The sequence below is a fragment of the Oncorhynchus nerka genome, linkage group LG21, assembly GCF_034236695.1.
Source record: "Oncorhynchus nerka isolate Pitt River linkage group LG21, Oner_Uvic_2.0, whole genome shotgun sequence".
In the NCBI taxonomy this organism is placed as follows: Eukaryota; Metazoa; Chordata; class Actinopteri; order Salmoniformes; family Salmonidae; genus Oncorhynchus; species Oncorhynchus nerka.
In genome coordinates, this window is record NC_088416.1 from 15810034 (window position 1) to 15835033 (window position 25000).

At 42.7% G+C, this 25000-nt stretch overlaps 1 protein-coding gene and 1 pseudogene across 2 annotated transcripts in view; one reads left to right on the forward strand and one right to left on the reverse strand.

Annotated features, from left to right (window-relative positions):
• Positions 1 to 790: 790 nt before the first annotated feature.
• Positions 791 to 3617, forward strand: LOC115103958 (C-reactive protein-like; annotated as a pseudogene).
• The window catches only part of LOC115103956 (egl nine homolog 1-like), a 39810-nt gene continuing 18140 nt past the window's right edge, over positions 3331 to 25000 (reverse strand). The window contains exons 3-5 of one of the 2 annotated variants that reach the window (XM_029625025.2): positions 11685 to 11821; positions 11136 to 11245; positions 3331 to 5147 (exon numbers count right to left, since the gene is read on the reverse strand). In XM_029625025.2, the coding sequence (XP_029480885.1) occupies positions 5092 to 5147; positions 11136 to 11245; positions 11685 to 11821 (303 nt within the window). In that variant the 3' untranslated portion in view covers positions 3331 to 5091. The remainder of the gene's footprint in view (positions 5148 to 11135; positions 11246 to 11684; positions 11822 to 25000) is intronic. The other variant, XM_029625026.2, reaches the window with a different exon arrangement.

Below are 25000 nucleotides of genomic sequence, written 5' to 3' on the forward strand. Positions count from 1 at the left end.
GGCCAAACACGGGGACCCGAACCCTCCAAGATCCCCCACAGTTCCCCAATAGCTGCCCCTCAACCATCTGAGACCCCTTCCACAGTCCCCACCCCCAAGAAAAATAAATAACAACAAATATTTTACAAAAAGCCCTAAGAACCCCCCCACCAATGCACCAACAACCAAGAAAATTGACTAAAGAGAAAAAATTAAAAGACAAAGGAAAACAGGAAACAACAATGCAAAAAAAAACAAAGGACATCAAGGACAACTACAATCATAACAGCAAGGCCAAATGTATATGTTTGAGTGCATGTCTGGCACTATTTACGTGTGTGTGTGTATGTGTGTATTTGAATGAGAGTATGTGTATACGCATGTGGACAAACACCTGCACGGCATCAGTCTCAGGCACACCGGCATTAGCTGTAAAAACACTGCCCCTCAGTGTCATTCAAACTGACTTTTTATTAAGTTTTATTTCAACTTTATTTTTCAAACTTTTATATGATGTTTTCTCAATAATACCATTACCTAATAACTGTGTGACAATGCCGACTAATACACCTGTTGACCTAGAAATTGGTTTGACCTAGAAAGTCTGATGGCAGAACATAAAACATCTTGATAAACTGGCAATGTTGATCAATCATATGAATGTAGATTCTCAGATGACTCTATTTTCTAATCTAGACCAATATAAAAAACAAGGAAGTGGGGAATGTGTTATTCTGGCTGGCATTCATAAGAGCATACAGGTAGTTCCTCCCATTTTCAGTCCGTTTTCTATACTATAAATAGGAATATCCTTTGAGGATGTGTCCATAACATTAGTGTTACTCCAAGTGAAACTACGAAATGGAGCTGCAGACATGGCTCCTGATGGTCTTTACGTGCTGCTATGCTGTGCCAGAAGGTAAGACTGAAATCTTGGAGATGGCCCAAAATACTATCATGAATTGTTGAATAATTACATGTGTTTCAGTAGTACTTACTGTATTTACTATACTAATAGGATTGCAAAATTCCCTGTAATTTTCCTAAGTTCTACAAATTTTCAAACACTAGATTTAGAAAGTTTCCTCCCTTTGCAACTCTAATAACGAATCGTATTCTAATTGTAACAGACATGTCAGGGAAGCAAATCATTTTCCCAGTGAAGTCAAACACCGCCTATGTCAAGATAACCCCTGACATGAACAAAATCTTCTTTGCTGTGACTGTCTGCGTTCGATTTTTCACCGACTACCAGACATTTTCTCATTGGCCACACCTTCTCATGCTGATGGTTTTGTCATCTTCAGGGGAGATGGGGGAAATTACAGGGTCTACATTGGGGACCAAGGTATCTATTTCTGGGGAATGCCAGACAAAATGAACGAGTGGAACTCTGTTTGTGGGACGTGGGATGCCAGTACAGGATTGACACAACTGTGGGTGAATGGGAAGCCAAGTGCAAGGAAAGCGCTCCAAGCCGGCAGCTCCATCTCTGGTACTCCCAGTATTATTTTAGGTCAGGACCAAGATGCATACGTTGGTGGGTTTGATGTGTATGACTCCTTTTACGGACATGAGACTGATGTCCACATGTGGGACAGAGTGCTCTCCCCATGTGAGATCCAAAGCTACATGAAGGGGGAGGTGTTATCTCCAGGGAATGTGGTAAACTGGAACGCACTAAAATACACAAGGCATGACTATGTGGTTGTTGAGAGGATGCAGAACCTGACCTGTTAACATTTGACCTCAAGAATCACAAACAGATCATTTCAAACCATGCTTACTTTTGTATACGATCATGTGTCTGTTATGTGTGGGAATAGTGTGGAACAGATTTCCAAAATTAAAATCACTTGGAGCTGATTTCCTGGTGGTTTTACAGTCTTTTCTGTCCAACAATGAAAATGAAAACAAGAAAAGTTTTGGGGGAGGAATAAATCCACCCAGGGGCCAAATTTGGCCTGCGTGCCACCAACTGGGGAATCCTGCTGTAGGGGGTTGTATCAATTATGTATTAAAACACTAGATTGTTGATTATAAAATTTGATTTGATATGTATTGGCCATTGAGAGACTTTAAAGCCACTGTCCCCCATATTGGTACTTCTCAGGAGCAGTCCTCCATAGGAATGAATGGAATGCTACATTATTTCAATTTAAGGGCAAAATTACATATATTTAAGCATGTATTTGTTGTAGAGTGAACAGTAACATTCGTATTCTCAAAAAATTATACTTTAAGGAAAAACTATTCTTGTTTTGCTTGTTCATATAATACAATTTAAAAGTATGCATTGAGGTGTCTGTTATGTAATATGCTTGACAAAGTATTGGAGGGGTACAAAAATGGTGACAGTCACTTCAAAATAGCGCCACCTGTCAGTCATCTAGTGTTTATATGCACCATTGGGTTGTATGTGTGCTAGAGCAGATGGAAGTTATGGCTCCCTGCGTAGAGGCCACGTCAAGCAGTGTTCGGAATAAAGAACCAAAAAGGATGTAGCTGTGCCTGCCCACTTATAATTGTTGATATCACAATGCCAAATTACTTTCTCATTTTAATAAAATCTCAATTGTAAATACAATGAAAATGTACAACCACGTCTATATTAATTGTTTGTGTTTCCATGACAGCCTAATTTTTGACACCACAGTAAAGCAGACAGGGCTTTTTACTGTATCACCCTTCCTCCAGAAAGGGCAGGTGTAGAAGAGAGCATGTTGATGGGCATGGACAGAGAGTCATAGGATTTTTCATGACCACTGTGGTCTGCACACTCCTGACCAGGGGGACCATGCTGTACAGAACTGTCTACCCCTCCAATACCTCCTAAAGCCCCACTAAAGCAGAGTTGGATGGAGTTTGTGGTCAACACCCTGGGAGTGGCAGGGTGGATTATGTCCATACTGGCAATTATTCTGTTTCCCCATTACATTGGGGTTGTAAGCTTTGGCCATCACCTCCATCACCAGCATCCTTGGGCCAAGTGCACTGAATACCTCAAGTGTAATTTGTCCATAGACAAGGTGACGGTCATTGGCTGGAACATTTCTCATCCTGGCCGGTACCGCTCATCTGATCTTTGTCTTCTTGGTTGCTCTTGATGTAAACTCGAAAGCCAAAAACTACCAAATCATGAATCATCTTGGTGTTTTTTCTGAATGCAATAGGTGGGCCCCTGTCCTGCTCCTGATAGTAGGGACCATACTCATGGTTAGAGCAGAACAAGCCAGACTCTGCTATTCACTCAACCTCTCTCTAACAGCTCTGTACAGTGACTCATTTGCTGTTACGTAAACAGGGTTGGCAGAGCCATCATCAACATTTATTTAGAGAGTTTCCTCCATATTCCTTGCACATATTTTATTCCTTCATACATTTGTAAACACCAAAAGAGTAGGGACTAGAAAAAGGTAATTGGCTTTCCTGTGGATGTGATGTGAGACAACACCTGGGAAGAGAAGTTCCTGAGGAGACTCTGCAATGAAGGGATATAAATTCAGACATGGGTGAAAAAATGTATATTTCCGCTGTGCTTGATTGAGCTTGCCCTTTACAATGGAACCAATTGAAAGGTCAGTAATTACATACTGGAATTTATATTTTTAAGTTAATACAAACAATACATACATACACTGCTCTCTAAATGTTGTCTTATTTACATGTCAACTGATGTATTGATACATGAATAGATCAATGGCAAATAAATACAGTTTGAACAAAAATTCAAACCAGCGAGTTCGGATACTAGCCCAACGCTCTTAACCGCTAGGATACCTGCCGCATTCAGTTGGCTCTGCCAATTCTCCTGTTGATAAACTCATTGGTCAGATGTGACCACATGATGGCGATGGTGTATAGCCAGAGAGAATAGTCATGCCGGTATTCTTGCAGTCACTCTCACTCACTTTCAACCTCTGCTCAGTGGTTAGTGAAGGTATCGCACACATGCATACGTGCAGATACACACACACACACATGCTGTAATGATGAGACCATACAGCAGTAGACTCAAATTGCACATATAAAACCCACCTTTTTACAAAAAAAATCAACTTCAGAACTGCAAGGCTAATAGGTAGGTGTCAGTTTTTGTTTTTTAAGACAACGGTGATATGAACGTCTGCAACAACTGACAGATCGCAGGTCAGGATGCTCCTGTAGCGCACACAGGGCCGTGTTCATTAGGGCACGCAAGGAAAACTTTTTAAACTGTTTTGCAACGGAAAACGAGCATGTCAGTTTCAGTCCATTTTCTTATGTTTGGTGCCTAATGAACAAGACCCAGTTACCAAGCAATGAGTGCCAGGACACAGAACAGCACCGCAGTTAACATATACCTGCAATGTGAAAATCACTACCGCAGTTTGCAAAAAATGTGAAAACTTCTATCTTATTCGAGTCAGTGCAGCTCAAGCTATTAATAGCCTTTTTACTCAACTAAGCCAAACCGAGCCGTGACTAGTTGTACTGTACTGGTCTGGCGTGGTTACTCATCATTCTAGAATTGTGATGCAAAGGATCATGTGAAAAGAAAGTATCCAAATTAGCGCAGTGCGGTTTGAGTCGGCTCTATAGTGCGCATCAGGCAATAGCCGGACAGTGTCACAACCTCCTGTCGAGGGACATCACGCACAGTCTTTTGTACCTTTTTATAACACTGAGAGATCCATCCGATGGAGACCGCGACAACCCGTCTGACAGATAAGTACATATAGGTACACTTCTTTCATCACCCCAAAATTCACAACAATATTTTTTTTTTGCATTCGGTTCACTTAATATATATTATTTTTCTCCATAGCTCATTTTTACACCGGCATTCTTCACATAATGAAGCCCAAAAATCAATGCAACAAGCAAAAACAGAAACTTGGCAAATAATGATGATTCCTTGCAGTGCAATGACATCACATTCAGGGTCTCTGTGTGTTGTGTGTCAACTTTGGATATTAAAAGTTTAAAGAAAGCAGACTATTCCAAGTTGGGTTCTTTCATCTCTCTCCTCTACATCCCACCATCCCTTTCCTTCCCTCTCTCCCACCATCCATCCCTCTTTCCCCATCTGTCCACAGCAGCAGCGGGTGATGGCAGGAAGCTTCTCTCATATTAGCTCAGATCCGACGGCTTGTTCAATTCTACGTTTACTCCCTTTTCTCCTGCACCTATAGGACGGAATAGAGAAGGAGGGTGAGCGGGAGAGTTCAATTTTATTCAATTTTATTCAACCCGTTAAGAAAGAATTCTAATTTTATTCATTTTTATTCAACCAGTTAAGAACACATTCTTATTTCTTATGACTTCATATAAATTATTCTTTCTTCAAATCAAATCAAATTGTATTAGTCACATGCTCCCAATACAACAGGTTCACCTTACAGTGAAATGCTTACTTACAAGCCCCAAACCAACAATGCAGTTTAAAAATATGAATAAGAATAAGAAATAGAAGGAACAAGTAATTAAAGAGCAGCAGTAAAATAACAATAGGAGACTACATACAGTGTCAATGTGCAGGGTGATATGTACAGGTACAGTGCCTTGCAAAAGTATTCATCCCCCTTGGTGTTTCCTATTTTGTTGCATTACAACCTGTAATTTAAATATATTTTCATTTCATGTATTGGACATACATAAAATAGTCAAAATTGGTGAAGTGAAATAAAAAAACAACAGTTGTTTAAAAGAAAACAGGAAAGTGGTGCATGCATATTGATTCACCCCCTTTGCTATGAAGCCCCTAAATAAGATCTGGTGCAACCAATTACCTTCAGACATCACATAATTAGTTAAATAAAGTCCAATCTAAGTGTAACATGATCTGTCCAATGATCTCAGTATATATACAGTCGTGGCCAAAAGTTGAGAATGACACAAATATTAATTTTTCACTAAGTCTGCTGCCTCAGCTTGTATGATTGCAATTTGCATATACTCCAGAATGTTATGAAGAGTGATCAGATGAATTGCAATTAATTGCAAAGTCCCTCTTTGCCATGCAAATGAACTGAATCGCCCAAAAACATTTCCACTGCATTTCTGCCCTGCCACAAAAGGACCAGCTGACATCATGTCAGTGAGTCTCTCATTAACACAGGTGTTAGTGATGATGAGGACAAGGCTGGAGATCACTCTGTAATGCTGATTGAGTTCGAATAACAGACTGGAAGCTTCAAAAGGAGGATGGTTCTTGGAATCATTGTTCTTTCTCTGTCAACCATGGTTGCCTGGAAGGAAATACGTGCCGTCATCATTGCGTTGCACAAAAAGGGCTTCACAGATATTGCTGCCAGTAAGATTGCACCTAACCATTTATCAGATCATCAAGAACTTCAAGGAGAGCGGTTCAAATGTTGCGAAGAAGGCTTCAGGGCGCCCAAGAAAGTCCAGCAAGCGCCAGGACCGTCTCCTAAAGTTGATTCAGCTGCAGGATCGGAGGCACCACCAGTACAGAGCTTGCTCAGGAATGGCAGCAGGCAGGTGTGAGTGCATCTGCACGCACAGTGAGGCAAATACTTTTGGAGGATGACCTGCTGTCAAGAAGGGCAGCAAAGAAGCCACTTCTCTCCAGGAAAAACATCAGGGACACACTGATATTCTGCAAAAGGTACAGGGATTGGACTGCTGAGGACTGAGGTAAAGCTGAGGACTGGGTCATTTTCTCTGATGAATTTCCTTTACGATTGTTTGGGGCATCCGGAAAAAAGCTTGTCTGGAGAAGACTAGGTGAGTGCCTCCATCAGTCGTGTCATGCCAACAGTAAAGCATCCTGAAACCAGCCATGTGTGGGGTTGCTTCTCAGCCAAGGGAGTGGGCTCACTCACAATTTTGCCTAACAACACAGCTATGAATAAAGAATGGTACCAACACATCCTCCGAGAGCAACTTCTCCCAACCATCCAGGAACAGTTTGGTGACGAACAATGCCTTTTCCAGCATGATGGAGCACCTTGCCATACGGCAAAAGTGATAACTAAGTGGCTCAGGGAACAAAACATCGATATTTTGGGTCCATGGCCAGGAAACTCCCCAGACTCCCCAGGCGGGTGAACAAACATAAACCCACAAATTCTGACAAACTACAAGCATTGATTATGCAAGAACGGGCTGCCATTAGTCAGGATGCGGTCCAGAAGTTAATTGACATGATGCCAGGACGGATTGCAGACGGATTCTTGAAAAAGAAGGTTCAACACTGCAAATATTGACTCTTTGCGCTGGAGAGAGCACCTTGCCACAATAAAAGCCTTGGACACTTATGAAATGCTTGTAATTATACTTCAGTATTCCATAGATCTGAATCTTTGAACATCCCACCGAGCACCATTAAATCCATTATTTAAAAAAATGGAATGAATATGGCACCATAACAATCCTGCCAAGAGAGGGCCGCCCACCAAAACTCACAGACCAAGCAAGGAGGGTATTAATCAGAGGCAACAAAGAGACCAAAGATAACCCTGAAGGAACTGCAAAGCTCCACAGTGGAGATTGGAGCATCTGTCCATAGGACCACTTTAAGCAGTACACTTTTAAGCAGTACACTCCAGAGCTGCGCTTTACGGAAGAGTGGCTAGAAAAAGTAATTGCTTAAAGAAAAAAATAGGCACACAAGTTTGGTGTTAGCCAAAACGCATGTGGGAGACTCTCCAAACATATGGAAGGAGGTAGTCTGGTCAGATGAGACTAAAATTGAGCATTTGGGCATCAAGGAAAATGCTATGTCTAGCGCAAACCCAACACCTCTCATCACCCCGAGAACACCATCCCCACAGTGAAGCATGGTGGTAGCAGCATCATGCTGTGGGATGTTCTTCATCGGCAGGGCCTGGGAAACTGGTCAGAATTGAAGGATGGTGCAAAATACAGGGAAATTATTGAGGGCAACCTGTTTCAGTCTTCCAGAGATTTGAGACAGGGATGGAGGTTCACCTTCCAGCAACATTTGAGTGGTTTAAGGGGAAACATTTACATGTCTTGGAATGGCCAAGTCAAAGCCCAGACCTCAATCCAATTGAGAATCTGTGGTATGATTTAAAGATTGGGGTACACCAGTGGAACCAATCCAACTTGAAGGAGCTGAATAAGTTTTGCCTTGAAGAATGGGCAAAAATCCCAGTGGCTAGATGTGCCAAACTTATAGAGACATACCCCCAAAGACTTGCAGATGTAATTGCTGCAAAGGGTGGCTCTACAAAGTTGTCACGTATGCTCTCTCTCCAGCGCTCTAGGTCACCATGCTCCCGCACCTATGCTGGATCGACAGGTTCCCGCGCATTAGCAGAGGTGAACGCTTCGCTCCTGATGCCCGGGATCGTCATCTTGGTCAACGTCCTGTGGATGGAGCCGCGTGTCGGGGAGGGGGTGTAGTCACGTGTGCTCCCTCTCCGGCCTCTAGGTCACCGGTCTTCTCGTTATGGCGCACACCTGTCACCATCGTTACGTGTATTATGACACTCACCTGGACTCCATCACCTCCTTGATTACCTGCCACTCCCTTTGGTTTCTTCCCCAGGCGTCATTGTTTCAGTTTCATGTCTGTGCGTTGTTCGAGTGTCTTGGTTTTTATTATGTTTTAATTTATTAATTAAATGATTCACTCCCAGAACTTGCTTCCTGACTGTCAGCGCACACGTTACAAAAGTTTTGACTTTTTTTTGGGGGGTGAATAGATATGCACGCTCAAGTTTTCAGTTTTTTTTATCTTATTTTTTGTTTCTTTCATAATAAAGAATATTTGGCATCTTCAAAGTAGTAGGCATGTAAATCAAATGATATCACCCCCCAAAAATCTATTTTAATTCCAGGTTGTAAGGCAACAAAATAGGAAAAATGCCAAAGGGGGTGAATACTTTCGCAAGCCACTGTAGGTAGAGTTATTAAAATGACTATGCATAGATAATAACAGAGTATCAGTGGCGTAAAAGAGGGGGTGGGGGGGTTGGGCAATGCAAATAGTCAGGGTAGCCATTTGATTAGATGTTGAGTCTTATGGGTTGGGGGTAGAAGCTGTTTAGAAGCCTCTAGGACCTAGACTTGGTGCACCAGTACCCCTTGCCGCCGTGAGGTAGCAAAGAGAACAGTCTATGACTAGGGTGGCTGGAGTCTGACAATTTAGGGCCTTCCTCTGACACCACCTGGTATAGAAGTCATTGATGGTAGGAAGCTTGGCCCCAGTGATGTACTGGGCAGTACGCACTACCCTCTGTAGTGCCTTGCGGTCAGAGGCCGAGCAGTTGCCAGACCAGGCAGTGATGCAACCATGCTCTCGATGATGCAGCTGCAGAACCTTTTGAGGATCTGAGGACCCATGCCAAATCTTTTCAGTCTCCTGAGGGGGAATAGGTTTTGTCGTGCCCTCTTCACGACTGTCTTGGTGTGCTTGGACCATGTTAGTTTGTTAGTGATGTGGACACCAAGGAACTTGAAGCTCAATCTGCTCCACTACAGCTCCGTCGATGAGAACTGAATTCCTCCTTTGTCTTGATCACGTTGAGGGAGAGGTTGTTGTCCTGGCACCACACGGCCAGGTCTCTGACCTCCTCCCTATAGGCTGTCTCGTCGTTGTCGGTGATCAGGCCTACCACTATTGTGTTATCAGCAAACTTAATGATGGTGTTGGAGTCGTGCCTGGCTGTGGGGGGGGGGGGGGCTGAGCATGCACCCGAGGGGCCCCTGTGTTGAGGATCAGCGTGGTGGATGTGTTGTTACCTACCCTTACCACCTGGGGGCAGCCCGTCAGGAAGTCCAGGATCCAGTTGCAGAGGGAGGTGTTTAGTCCAGGATCCTTAACTTATTGATGAGCTTTGAGGGCACTATGGTGTTAAACGTTGAGCTGTAGTCAATGAATATCATTCTCACATAGGTGTTCCTTTTGTTCAGGTGGGAAAGGACAGTGTGGAGTGCAATAAAGATTGCACCATCTATGGATCTGTTAGGGTGGTATGCAAATTGGAGTGGGTCTAGGGTTTCTGGGATAATGGTGTTGATGTGAGCCATGGCCAGCCTTTCAAAGCTCTTCATGGCTCCAGATGTGAGTGTTACGGGTCGGTAGTCATTTAGGCAGGTTACCTTAGTGTCCTTGGGAACAGAGACTATGGTGGTCTGCTTAAAACAGGTTGGTATTACAGACTCGGACAGGGAGAGGTTGAAAAAGTCAGTGAAGACACTTGCCAGTTGGTGAGTGCATGCTTGCAGTACACGTCCTGGTAATCCATCTGGCCTGTTTAAAGGTCTTACTCACATCGGCTGCGGAGAGAGTGATCACACGGTCATCCGGAACAGCTGATTCTCTCATGCATGTTTCAGTGTTATTTGCCTTGAAGCGAGCATAGAAATAGTTTAGCTCGTCTGGTAGGCTTGTGTCACTGGGCAGCTCTCGGCAGTGCCTCCCTTTATAGTCTGTAATGGTTTGCAAGCCCTGCCACATTAGACGAGCATCAGAGCTGGTTTAGTACCATTCGATCTTAGTTCTGTATTGACGCTTTGCCTGTTTGATGGTTCGTCAGAGGGCATAGCGGAATTTCTTATAAGCTTCCGGGTTAGAGTCCCGCTCATTGAAAGCGGCAGTTCTAGCCTTTAGCTCAGTGCAGATGTTGCCTGTAATCCATGGCTTCGGGTTGGGGTATGTTGGGGTCTGTACGGTCACTGTGGGGACGATGTCATCAATGCACTTATTAATGAAGCCAATGACTGATGGGGTGTAGTCCATCGGAAGAACATATGCCAGTCTGTTCTAGCAAAACAGTCCTGTAGTTTAGCATCTCCTTCCTCTAACCACTTTTTATTGACCGAGTCACTGTTGCTTCCTGCTTTAATTTTTGCTTGTAAGCAGGAAAAGGAAAAAGCTTCTGCCAGTTCGTGGTGAGTAATCACTGTTCTAATGTCCAGAAGTTATTTTCGGTCATAAGAGACGGTAGCAGCAACATTATGTACAGAATAATTTTAAAAAATCAGTTACAAACAACACAAAAAAAATTAACAAAAAATATGTTCTTATGAATGTGTTCTTATGATGATCACTTTGACCCTGTATTCATAAAGTGTCTTAGTCTCACATTGCTGATCTAGGATCAAGTGCTGATCTACGATCATTTGAACTTATTTCACTTATGATCCAAAAGGCAAAACCGATCCTAGATCAGCACTCTTACTTTGAGATGTTTTATGAATACGTGCCCAGGACTCCATCTTACTTGTTAGATATTTCTCCTTGGCCCGAGCTCGTTCATCGGCATCAAAATACCACACTGTTATGGCATACCTGGACAGCGAGTGAGACAACGGAAACAGAGAGGTCAACTAACATACAATTATTCACATAATAGGTATACCTACTAACACCAACACTACCATTTGTCATGGTCCAACTTTTCTAACAGTATTGAGCATTTTCCAATATATTAAAGCTGGATATTGTTGGTGGTGTTGCTTAATGTGGTAACACTTTACAATAATGTCTGTTCATAGATCATGGCATGCATTAACCTAATGTAAACTATGTCACAATTCAGGCTTCAGCCAAGTTCTCAAAATGGCCTGTGATGGATGCTTTACTTAAATGACATTACAATAAGCAACACAAAACAGGAGGTTTGGGATTGTGCTGGAAGACAAGCAGAAAACCCTGGGTCCAAGGTCAAGAGTATTGACATTTTCTGTGGGGTCAAAAGGTCAGAGGTCAAGCTAAGAGATCACCCTACCTGGTGTAGTATGCCGGCTGCACCTCATGGGGGTTCCGCCGGTCCGACCAGAAGAAGAGCAGGCGGTCGAACTTGGGTTCGATGTCGACGAACTGCGCCTTGGCCTCTGGGAAAATCCTCAGGATTCCTCCGTGTTTCTACGTGACAATACAAGTCATGTGTGACATCAATACATTATCCAAATAATGAATTCATTCATTCAGAAATTAAGTCCAAATTTAATAAAAATGTATTCTCCCATTTCGATTTGTCAAAGAACATAGAACCAATCCCCTCATAAAACAGCAAAATGTGTGAATAGAAAGAAAAATCACATCGAATAAGAAGCTTTAAAAACATCTACTGTTCTGGGCATCGAAACATAACTTTTTTCTTCAGATTCACCTGTTAATATGACAAGCTTTCGCAGGGAAACCAAGCACCAAGTTTGATTAGTAATAGCAACTATCATCGAACAATAACTTTTGTAATAAATATTATTTGAAATAGACTACATGGCCAAAAGTATGTGAACACCTGCTCATCGAACATCTCATTCCAAAATCATGGGCATTAATATGGAATTGGTCCCCCCTTTGATGCTATAACAGCTTTCACTCTTCTGGGAAGGCTTTCCACCAGATGCTGGAACATTGCTGCAGGGACTTGGATCCATTCAGCCATAAGAGCATTAGTGAGGTCAGGCACTGATGTCGGGCGATTAGGCCTGGCTCGGCGTTCCAATTTATCCCAAAGGTGTTCGGAGGGGTTGAGGTCAGGGCTCTGTGCAGGCCAGTCAAGTTCTTCCACGCCGATCTCGACAAGCCATTTCTGTATGGACCTCACACAGGGGCATTGTCATGCTGAAACAGGAAAGGGAATTCCCCAAACTGTTGCCACATAGTTGGAAGCACAGAATCGTCTGGAATGTCATTGCATGCTTGTAGTAATAAGATTTCCCTTCCCTGGAACTAAAGGGCCTAGCCCAAACAATGAAAAACAGCACCAGACCATTATTCCTCCACCACAAAACTTTACAATTGGCACTATGCATTAGGGCATCTGCCAAATCTAGATTTGTCCTTGGACTGCCAGATGGTGAAGTGTGATTCATCACTCCAGAGAACGCGTTTCCACTGCTCCAGAGTTCAATGGCGGCGAGCTCTACACCACTCCAGCTGACACTTGGCATTGGTGATCTTAGGCTTGTGTGCGGCTGCTCAGCCATGGAAACCCATTCCATGAAGCTCCCAACAAACAGGTATTGTGCTGACATTGCTTCCAGAGGCAGTTTGGAACTTGGTAGTGAGCGTTGCAACCGAGGGCAGGCGATTTTTACACGCTACACGCTTCAGCACTCGGCTATTCCATTCTGTGAGCTTGTGTGGCCTACCACTTCATGGCTGAGCCTATGTTGCTCCTAGACTTTTCCACTTCACAATAACAGCACTTACAGTTGACCGGGGTAGCTCTAGCAAGGCAGAAATTTTACAAACGGACTTGTTGGAAAGGTGGCATCCTATGACGGTGCCACGTTGAAAGTCACTGAGCTCTTCAGTACGGGCCATTCTACTGCCAATGTCGGTCTATGGAAATTGCATGGCTGTGTGCTCAATTTTATACACCTGTTAGCAACATTGTGGCTTAAATAGCTGGATCCACTAATTTGAAGGGGTGTCCACATACTTCTGCCCATGTAGTGTATGACGTGACCCTGACTGCATAAAAAAAGTGATGTGAGGTTTGGGAGCCAAACAGGGCTGTATTTTGGTTCAAACCATTTGTACCAGATTCACCTTCAGTTGAAGCTAAATGAGGAAGTATGTGTGTTTGTTGCTATTTACTTCATGCAGATAAGTGTGGTTTGGTGTACACACATGACAAGGAAAACAAACAAGAGGAGCAATCACTTCCACCTCTTTCCAAATGCCCCATACAAAGCTGTTACCATGTGAAGTGTTTCCTGGGAGTTGGGTTAGTGTGAGTTAAGAGGAAAATTTGTTACACCAAGATAACAAACACAATAACACACACGCCAAAATACACATTATAAACTGGGTGGTTCGAGCCCTTAATACTGATTGGCTGACAGCCGTGGTATATCAGACCGTATACCAGGCATGACAAAACATTTATTTTGACTGCTCTAATTACATTGGTAACCAGTTTATAATAGCTATAAGGAACCTCTTGGCTTTGTGATATATGGCCAATATACCACGGCTAAGGGCTGTGTCCAGGCACTCTGCGTTGCGTTGTACATAAGAACAGCCCTTGGCTGCGGTATATCGGCCATATATCACACCTCCTCGTAACACACACATCCCAACACATGATCCTGACACACACATACAAATAAATGCATGCAAACACACATAGGTACACACAGCAGCACATGCATCCCTACACACACACACACACCCCTTGAAACACGCAGGATAGGAATGTTAAGGGTGCGAAAATGTTAAAAGGAGAATGGCTTTTTCATGTGTGGGGCTACCTTGTTGCAAAAACATGACTCATAACTGCAGGTTTGCGTGAACTGCTTGGGGGCCGGTGTGTGACAGGTATGTGTGAGGGGTGTGTGTGTGTTTGCATGTGACTACTAGGGGGCCGATGTGTGTGTGCAGTGTGTAAAGAAGACATGAGAGCGGGGTCTGTTGACCTTCAAACATGCATGTTTCCCCCAAGCTTCTCCGGAGGATCAAGTTATCCGTTCACCTCCTAAATGAGGCTGGGGAATGATGAAGAACTGGTGGGTATGAGAGAGTACTAACTTGTTCTTAACCCTACATCATAAATATAAAATAACTTAAAGGGAACGTATTGCTCTATGGAGTGATTTTAGTGTCAACAGAAATGTAATCTGATCTCAATCATTTTGAAATGAATAAATTCAGAATCCATTTCTGTTGGCTCTAATATCACTCCATAGTGCCGTGTGGATACACTTGCAGTCCCAAAGCATGACAGCATTGAATCCAAGATTGCGTAGCAGTGAGATGTTTTGATTTTTCTTGTCCCGTCCTTTGTATATATAGTTTCTTTCTTCGTATGTATTTTTAATCTCATTTTTCCATCTACGGACTGAACATACTCTCCTGCAACCCGCCTCACCCAATGTGGTACGGATCTGCTATTTTTTATTATTTAGAACCGTAACCCCCTTCAAGCTAGCCAGCTACTAGCTAGTAGTCAGAAAGCCACTGCTAGTTAGCCATCACTGTTAACAAGGGACATCTGCCAGCTTCAGCCCAGTCAACTCCTGCCAGCCTGCACAACGCGATATCAACCCAGAGCATATCGGACTGCTTTTCTCCACCATATCTCCTGATTCCTACCGCAAGCTCTGAACCTTTACTCTGGATCATCGCAGTTAGCTAGCTGCTATCCGAGTGGCTACTCCTGGCTAACGTCTCTGTCTTGAAGCAAGCACCAGTTAGCCTGGAGCTAGCCTCGAATCCCGGCTAGCCGAATAGATCTATCAAGAATTCCTGGGATTCAATTACCTCTTTGGCCAATTGGCCTGGACCCTTTACTGCCGACACAGAGCCCCGCCAATCCATCACGACTGATCTGCTGACATAACCGTGCAAGGGGGTTTCAACACGCTTCCCCGTTGCGACGTCCCCCTGAGGCCCATCTGCTAGCCCCGGTCTGCTAGCTGTCTGAATCTCTGTGCCTACTCACTGGACCCTTTGATTACTTGGCTACACATGCCTCTCCCTAATGTCAATATGCCTTGTCCATTGCTGTTTTGGTTAGTAATTGTTGTCTTATTTCACTGTAGAGCCTGCAGCCCTGCCCAATATGCCTTAGCTAGCCCTGTTGTTCCACCCCCACACATGCGGTGACAGCACTTGGCTTAAATAGTGCTTCTAGAGACATAATCTCTCTCATCGTCACTCAATGCCTAGGCTTACCTCCACTGTACTCACATCCTACCATACCCTTGTCTGTACATTTAGCCTTGAATCCATCCTTCCGTGCCCAGAAACTTGCCACCTTTACTCTCTGTTCCGAAGGCACTAGACGACCAGTTCTTTTAGCCTTTAGCTGTACTCTTATACTATTCCACCTCTGTTCCTCTGGTGATGCAGAGGTTAACCCAGGCCCTGCAGCCCCCAGCATCACTCCCATTCCCCAGGAGCTCTCATTTGTTGACTTCTGTAACCGTAAAAGCATTGGTTACATGCAAGTTAACATTAGAAGCCTCCTCCCTAAGTTTGTTTTATTCACTTCTTTAGCACACTCCGCCAACCCGGATATCCTAGCTGTGTCTGAATCCTGGTTTAGGAAGGCCACCAAAAATCCTGAATATACATCCCTAACTATAACATTTTCCAACAAGATAGAACTGACAAAGAGGGCGGAGTTGCAATCTACTGCAGAGATAGCCCGCAGAGTTCTGTCATACTATCCAGGTCTGTGCCCAAACAATTTGAGCTTCTGCTTTTAAAAATCCACCTTTCCAGAAACAAGTCTTTTCACCGTTGACGCTTGTTATAGACCCTCTTCAGCCCCCAGCTGTGCCCTGGACACCATATGTGAATTGATTGCCCCCCATCTATCTTCAGAGTTCGTACTGTTAGGCGACCTAAACTGGGATATGCTTAACGCCCCGGCCGTCCTACAATCTAGGCTAGATTCCCTTAATCTCACACAAATTATCAATGGAACACACCAGGTACAACCCAAAATCCGTAACCATGGACACCCTTTTAGATATCATCCTGACCAACTTGCTCTCTAAATACACTTCTGCTGTCTTCAACCAGGATCTCAGCGATCACTGCCTCATTTCCTGCGTGTGTATTGGATCCGCGGTCAAACGACCAACCCTCATCACTGTCAAATGCTCCCTAAAACACTTCAGCGAGCAGGCCTTTCTAACCGACCTGGCCCGGGTATCCTGGAAGGATATTGACCTCATCCTGTTAGTAGAGGATGCCTGGTTGCTCTTCAAAAGTGCTTTCCTCTCAATCTTAAATAAGCATGCCCCATTCAAAAAAAATTGCAACTAAGAACAGATATAGCCCTTGGTTCACCCCAAACTTGACTGGGCTTGACCAGCACAAAAATATCCTGTGGCGTTCTACATTAGCATCGAATAGCCCCCACGATATGCAACTCTTCAGGGAAGTCAGGAACCAATATACTCAGTAAGTTAGGAAAGCTAAGGCTAGCTTTTTCAAACAGAAATTTGCTTCCGGCAGCACTAATTCCAAAAAGTTTTGGGACACTGTAAAGTCCATGGAGAATAAGAGCACCCCCACCCAGCTGCCCACTGCACTAAGGATAGGAAACACTGTCACCACAGATAAATCTACGATAATCGATCATTTCAATAAGCAGTTTACCACGGCTGGCCATGCTTTCCACCTGGCTACCCCTACCCCGGGCCAACACCTCAGCACCCCCTGCAGCAAACTTGCCCAACCCCCCCCATTTCTCCTTCACCCAAATCCAAACAGCTGATGTTCTGAAAGAGCTGCAAAATCTGGATCCCTACAAATCAGCTGGGCTAGACAATCTGGACCCTCTGTTTCTAAAATTATCAGCCGAAAAAGCTGCAACCCCTATTACTAGCCTATTCGTCTGAGATCCCCAAAGATTGGAAAGCTGCCGCGGTCATCCCCCTCTTCACCTTAGACCCAAACTGTTATAAACCTATATCCATCTGCCCTGCCTTTCTAAAAATCTTTGAAAGCAAAGTTAATAAACAGATCACCATCCATTTCGAATCCCACTGTACCTTCTCCACTATGCAATCTGGTTTCCGAGCAAGTAAAACTAAGTGCATGCTCTTCAATCGATTGCTACCTGCACCCTCCCGCCCGACTAGCATCACTACTCTGGACGGTTCTGACCTAGAATATATGGACAACTACAAATGCCTATGTGTCTGGTTAGACTGCAAACTCTCCTTCCAGACTCACATTAAGCATCTCCAATCCAAATTAAATCTAGAATCGGCTTCCTATTCCTATAACAAAGCCTTCACTCATGCCGCCAAACATTCCCTCGTAAAAGGGGATGTTTTTTTAAGCATAAGCTGTCAGAGCAGCTTACCGATCACTGTACCTGTACACAGCTAATCTGTAAATAGCACACCGGACTACCTCATCTCCATATTATTACTTACCCTCTTGCTGTTTTGCACCCCAGTATCTCTACTTGCACAGCATCATCTGCACATCTATCACTTCAGTGTTAATGCTAAATTGTAATTATTTTCGTCTCTATGGCCTATTTATTGCCTACCTCCCTACTCTTCTACATTTGCACACACTGTACATAGATTCTTTCTATTTTTATTTTCTTTTGTGTTATTGACTGTATGTTTGTTTATGTGTAACTCTGTGTTGTTGTTTTTGTCACACTGCTATGCTTTATCTTGGCCAGGTTGCAGTTGTAAATGAGAACTTGTTCTCAACTGGCCTACCTGGTTAAATAAAGGTGAAATAAATAAATACAATTCAAAAAGGGCAAATGATACCTCATGCTTACATGATTGAAAATCAATACCTTTATCACTTTTAGTTTAATCTATGTGATTTGGCTAACCAAATACTCTCTCTATTCATTGTTTAGGTATTTGTAAATCAGTGGTCTGTACTCTCTTGGTACCTTAACTTGTGTCCTCTTGACTGTTTTCCTTCATAGTAATCCCAACTATGCCTCCAATTTTGTTACCCACTGTCAGCTAATAAAGTTAACTGAAAATGTGGAAGTACCGTAACTTATTTTTAATTTGTACGAGGTAACAATCGGTCTACAACATGGTTTCTACTCTTTGAGGGTGTTTTCACATAGTCCTCTTTAAAGTGAACTCTTGGATAAGCTAAATAACTCAGTTATCTTTGTATTCACACTGCCCCTGCCTTTAAAATGAGAACTCAACTACTTTGCCAGTTCACGTCACCTATTCTGTGATCCGAGTCCTCTTTGCATTGAAATTGATGTTTCGAAAGGAACCAATAACTTTTTCTAACATTCACTCAATGCACTCAGGGTGTTGTCGGACAGTTATCAGACAGCCTACATACATATTGGACGCTAATAGATTGCATTTAGTTAAAAGATTAGACAATCAATTTTATCAGAAGATACTATTAACATGTGCCTTCAGAACATTTTACATTACATTTAAGTCATTTAGCAGACGCTCTTATCCAGAGCGACTTACAAATTGGTGCGTTCACCTTATGACATCCAGTGGAACAGCCACTTTACAATAGTGCATCTAAATCTTTTAAGGGGGGGGGGTGAGAAGGATTACTTTATCCTATCCTAGGTATTCCTTAAAGAGGTGGGGTTTCAGGTGTCTCCGGAAGGTGGTGATTGACTCCGCTGTCCTGGCGTCGTGAGGGAGTTTGTTCCACCATTGGGGGGCCAGAGCAGCGAACAGTTTTGACTGGGCTGAGCGGGAACTGTACTTCCTCAGTGGTAGGGAGGCGAGCAGGCCAGAGGTGGATGAACGCAGTGCCCTTGTTTGGGTGTAGGGCCTGATCAGGTACTGAGGTGCCGTTCCCCTCACAGCTCCGTAGGCAAGCACCATGGTCTTGTAGCGGATGCGAGCTTCAACTGGAAGCCAGTGGAGGGAGCGGAGGAGCGGGGTGACGTGAGAGAACTTGGGAAGGTTGAACACCAGACGGGCTGCGGCGTTCTGGATGAGTTGTAGGGGTTTAATGGCACAGGCAGGGAGCCCAGCCATCAGCGAGTTGCAGTAATCCAGACGGGAGATGACAAGTGCCTGGATTAGGACCTGCGCCGCTTCCTGTGTGAGGCAGGGTCGTACTCTGCGGATGTTGTAGAGCATGAACCTACAGGAACGGGCCACCGCCTTGATGTTAGTTGAGAACGACAGGGTGTTGTCCAGGATCACGCCAAGGTTCTTAGCGCTCTGGGAGGAGGACACAATGGAGTTGTCAAAGTATCCAGAAAGTATCCACACTCCTTGACATTTTCCACATTTTGTTGTGTTACAAAGTGGGATTAAATTGTGGGATTTAATTGTCATTTTGTGTCAAAGGATCTACACAAAATATTAGAGCTGAGTGTCTTTCTGGGTAAGTCTCTAAGAGGTTTCCACACCTAGATTGTGCAACATTTGCCCATTATTCTTTTCAAAATTCTTAAAGCTCTGTCAAATTGATTGTTGATCATTGCTAGAAAACTATTTGTAGGTATTGCCATAGATTTTCAAGCAGATTTAAGTCAAAACTGTAACTCGGCCACTCAGGAACATTCCCTGTTTTCGTAAGCAACTCCAGTGTCGATTTGGCCTTGTGTTTTAAGTTATTGTCCTGCTGAAAGGTGAATACATCTTCCAGTGTCTGGGGGAAAGCAGACTGAACCAGGATTTTGCCTGCGCTTAGCTCCATTACGTTTGTTTTTTTATTCTGAAAAACTCCTCAGTCTTTAACGATTACAAGCATACCCATAACATGATGCAGCCACCGCTATGCTCGAAAATATGGAGAGTGGTACTCAGTAACGTGTTGTATTGGATTTTTGATTCAGGACCAAAAGTTTGTTGCAAACAGGATGCTTAAAAAATGTATTCTGTACAGCTTGTCTTCTTTTCACTCTGTCAATTAGGTTAGTATTGTGGAGTAACTACAATGTTGTTGATCTATCCTCAGTTTTCTCCCATCACAGACATTAAACTCTGTAACTGTTTTAGTCACCATTGGCCTCATGGTGAAATACCTGAGTGGTTTCCTTCCTCTCCTGCAACCTTCCTGGCCTTTATGGTTGAATCTGTGTTTGAAATTCACTAATCGACTGAAGGGACATTACAGATAATTGTATGTGTGGGGTATAGAGATTAGGTATTCATTCAAAAATGTTAAACACTGGGGTTGAATACTTATAGACTCACATGTTAACTTTTCATTTTTTATACATTTGCAAAAATGTTGACAAAATATAATTCCACTTTGAAAAATCTAAATTTAAAACATTTTTAATTCAGGCTGTAACAACAAAATGTGGAAAAAATTTAAATAAATAGCAAAAGAATAACTGCAGAGTAAATCATGCTTTCATTCAAAATTGTACACCCAATGTAGGCTACTGCTCCCTTAAGAGCTAGAATTGATTTTGGACCCTATGTTGTGATTCTCACCAAATATGATGTTGAATAAACAGCTTATGAAGCTCTCTTAGCCTATAGATCACATATTGCAAACAAATAATCTTAACTAAAACATATTATTTGTTAACACAATTATTTAGGTTCTGTGCATCCTTGACAATAGCTAATCAATATAAAAAAACTGCACTTTTTTTGCCAACCTGCACCATCTCTCTCTTGTGGCACCAATGTGAGGGCTTGTGTTGCATTAGCCTAGTGTGGTGCAAGAATAATGACAAGCGAACCTGAGGAGCTCACATTGCCCTAAAAAAGGGAACCTGACCCCCGTAATTCAAGCAACCTCTCGAGATCACGTGGGCTATGGAAAGCTGTTTTAACATGTATTCATTTATTTTTTAAATATTTTTTTTATATATATCAATAACTCCCAATAGGATTCAATGGAGAAACTGGTGTTTGTGAGTTCGATTCCCCCAGCAGACAAACTTTTTTCCTCCCTGAAAATACTATCCACTGCTGCTCCTCAACAGCGCCAGAAGAGTTGTGCTTAGACCTACATAATGTGAATATTACTGTAGCAACAGGGTTAGGGTCACGGTGCTGTGTCTTCCTGTTGGGAGCAGAGAACGTATGTAGCAGCATGCAAATGTGATCCTGCCCACATGAAGGTCATTATCATAGAATTATTGATATCAAAAAATGATTTATTGATATCAAAAATAATTTACAAATTATACAAATAAAACATTTCATATGAATAAAATATATATATATATTGATATAAAAAGCAATTTTATATCAATAAATATTTCGTGGAATATAAATTTAAATTACTAATATAAGAAATTCAATTATTGATATAAAGAAAGACAATTATTGATATAACATTTTTATGTATTTCCATATGGGGGCTCATTTGAGGGGTCTGAGTTCCTTTAGAGTGTTCACACTGCACCAAAAAAATCAAGGGAACCGCACTGAGTTCACAAAAATTGTCTGAAAGGGACCAAGTGTGAAAACACCCCGAGGATCTGCATGGTGTAAATGGCACTAAACACACATACTTTATAATTCGTCCTGCAGTTTGTTTTATAAAGTCTCTTTATCCATAACTGAAGGCACATCTGGGTTTACCCAGGCCTCCTTTTAGAAACTTGATCTGTTAATAATCCTATATTGTAGATGAGTATTTCTTAAAACCTGTTTGTGGAGACCCAAAGGGCTGGACATTTTTGCTTTGGCCTAGCACTACACATGTCATTCCACTAATCAACTCATCCTCTAACCTTTGATTAGTGGATTTGTGCAGTGCTAGGGCAAAAACTCAAATGTGCACCCCTTTGGGTCCCAAGATTAACACTGCTGTAGATGGCACAGACCAAGTCATGGTGTAATCTAACATCCTACTATGTGCTCTGAAATAAACTGAACAAAATATAATTGCAACAAGTGTTGGTCCCATGTTTCATGAGCAGAAACAAAATATCCCAGACATTTTCCATATGCACAAACAGCTTATCTCTCTCACATTTTGGCACACATATTCTTACATCGCTGTTATTAGTGAGCATTTCTAATTTGTCAAGATAATCCACCAACCTGACATGTGTGGCATATTAAGAAGCTGATTAAACAGCATGATCAGGTGCACCTTGTGCTGGGGACAATAAAAGTCCACTCTAAAATGTGTTGTGTTGTTGTTTTAGAGAATTTGGCAGCACATCCAACCGACCTCAGAACCGCAGACCACGTGTAACCACGCCAGCCCAGGACCCCACATCCGGCTTCATCACTTGCGGGATCGTCTGAGACCAGCCGATGAAACTGTGGATTTGCACAACCGAAGAATTTCTGTCAGAAACCATCTCAATGAAGCTTATCTTTGTGCTTGTCGTCCTCACCAAGGTCTTGCAGTTCGGAAGTCCGTAACCAACTTCATGGATGACTACCAGGCAGATGGCAGACAGTGTGTATGGTGTCGTGTGGGCGAGCGGTTTGCAGGCATAAGATCGGGACAACGAAATCAATTGCATTTTATTGATTGCAATTTGAATGCACAGAGATACCGTGATAAGATCCTGAGTCCCATTGTCGTGCCATTCATCCACCGGCATCACCTCATGTTTCAGCACAATAAAGCACGGCCCCATGTCACAAGGACCTGCACACAATTCCTGGAAGCTGAAAATGTCCCAGTTTTACATGGCCTGCATACTCACCAGCCATGTCACCCATTGAGCATGTTTGGGATGCTCTAGATCGACGTGTACGACAGTGTGTTCCAGCCAATATCCAGCAACTTCGCACAGCCATTGAAGAAGAGTGGGACAACATTCCACATGCCACAATCAACAGCCTGATCAACTCTATGCGAAGGAGATGTGTTGCCCTGCATGAGGGAAAATGTGATCCACTCCCTTTCTTTTAAGGTATCTGTGACCAACAGATGCCTATCTATATTCCCAGTCATGTGAAATCCATAGATTAGGGCCTAATTTATTTATTTCAATTGACAGATTTCCTTATATGAACTGTAACTCAGTAAAATCTTTGAAATTGTTGCATGTTGCATTTATATTTTTCTTCAGTGTATTAGCAGCTATTAAGACCCACTGGAATTATCTACCTCTTAGTAGAGTTCCTAATGTAGATCATTATAAAACAGGTTGTTTGGATCCTGGATGCTGATTGGTTGATCTGTGGGACAACAACTCCCGCAATATACCATGACGTGTTAATTCCACTGTCCCGCAGCCCAGGCAGGAAATTCATAAACTTATAAACTTAATCTCCCTTGGGGAAAAAATACTATTTGGTTTGCAACAGTTGTCTGCGTCATGTGCAACAATGTATCATTTGACAAATGCTATCTCTCCTGTGCCAGTAGGCTATCTAGCCCAAGAACGAACGTGAACCTAATCATTTACCATGGAAACCGTAAACACTCAGAATTCGATTCCGTCATTAACCAGCGCAGTGTGGGATATGTATTAATATTTATTAAATCCTTATTTATTGAAGTTCTTGTCTCTCATCATCGGATGCTATCTACATGTCAACGATTTGTTCAGCATAGCAACGTCGAATGAATAGAATTAACGACTGGGCCAAAACATGAGAAAATAACTCACGACCAGTTCTTCCATTCGTGTGCCATCAACGGAAAACGTCACTATTAACATCACCAACTAGCCTATTGGATATTTATTAAATCATTATTTATTGAGGTTCTTGTCTCTCATCATTATTGAATCTCTGCTAACTAGCTACAATGCCAATGATTTGTTTAGCATAACTATGTTGAATGAATATAATTATTTGAATTAAGGACTGGGTAAAAACATGAGAAAATAACTAAAGACCAGCCAGCTAGGGGAGCAATTTCAGAATGCAAAACCAAATTTACTTGTAATGAATATTTTTATAAATATGTTGACAAACATTTTCTAAAAGCAATAATGCCCACATACCCAGAAATGTTCATGTGACAACTCCCTCCAAGGGCTGTATCCCGGCCCTTGGCTTCACCTAGGGTCTCAGAACAGCCCTTGAAGGGAGCTGTCTGACAATAATTCCCGGGTTCTCAGGTATTATTTTTTAAATAATTTCCAACCCCTGGTCCTCAACAGCACACATTTTTGTTGTAGCCCTGGACAAACTCACCTAATTCAACTAATTGAGGGCTTGATGATTAGTTGACAAGTTGAATCAGGTGTGCTTGTCCGGGGGTACTGGATGACGGAAACACTGATGATGCATCTATTGATAGAACCTCAGCTGCTATCAACTTCTCCAGCATTCCTCAAACCATTCCACGGAGACTTCCAGCCATTCCATTTATGTGATATTCCAGAGCTAGCACACCTGATTTAACTTGTCACCTAATCATCAAGCCCTTGATTAGTTGAATCAGGTGTGCTGGTTTAGGGCTACAACAAAATGTTTTGGGTGTCCGATGGTGAGGCATTTGCAAGTTTACTGTCGTGCTCAGTAGGGCACACCATAGGCAAATTAAACAACAGTAAATTAAAATCTGTGTCCTTATTGGAAAAGTTTAGGTAGTTCCTTGTTTCACTCCGTTTTCTCCTTACTGAACATGACCCAGGTAAAATCTCTAAGTGGTCCTAATTTCATAATTAGCTGTTAATCTTACACCAGGCCTGTAGGGCAGTGAGACTGACAGCTTCTCTTCTGTTGAGTCTTACTAGGACCTTGGCTGCAGCCCTACTATACG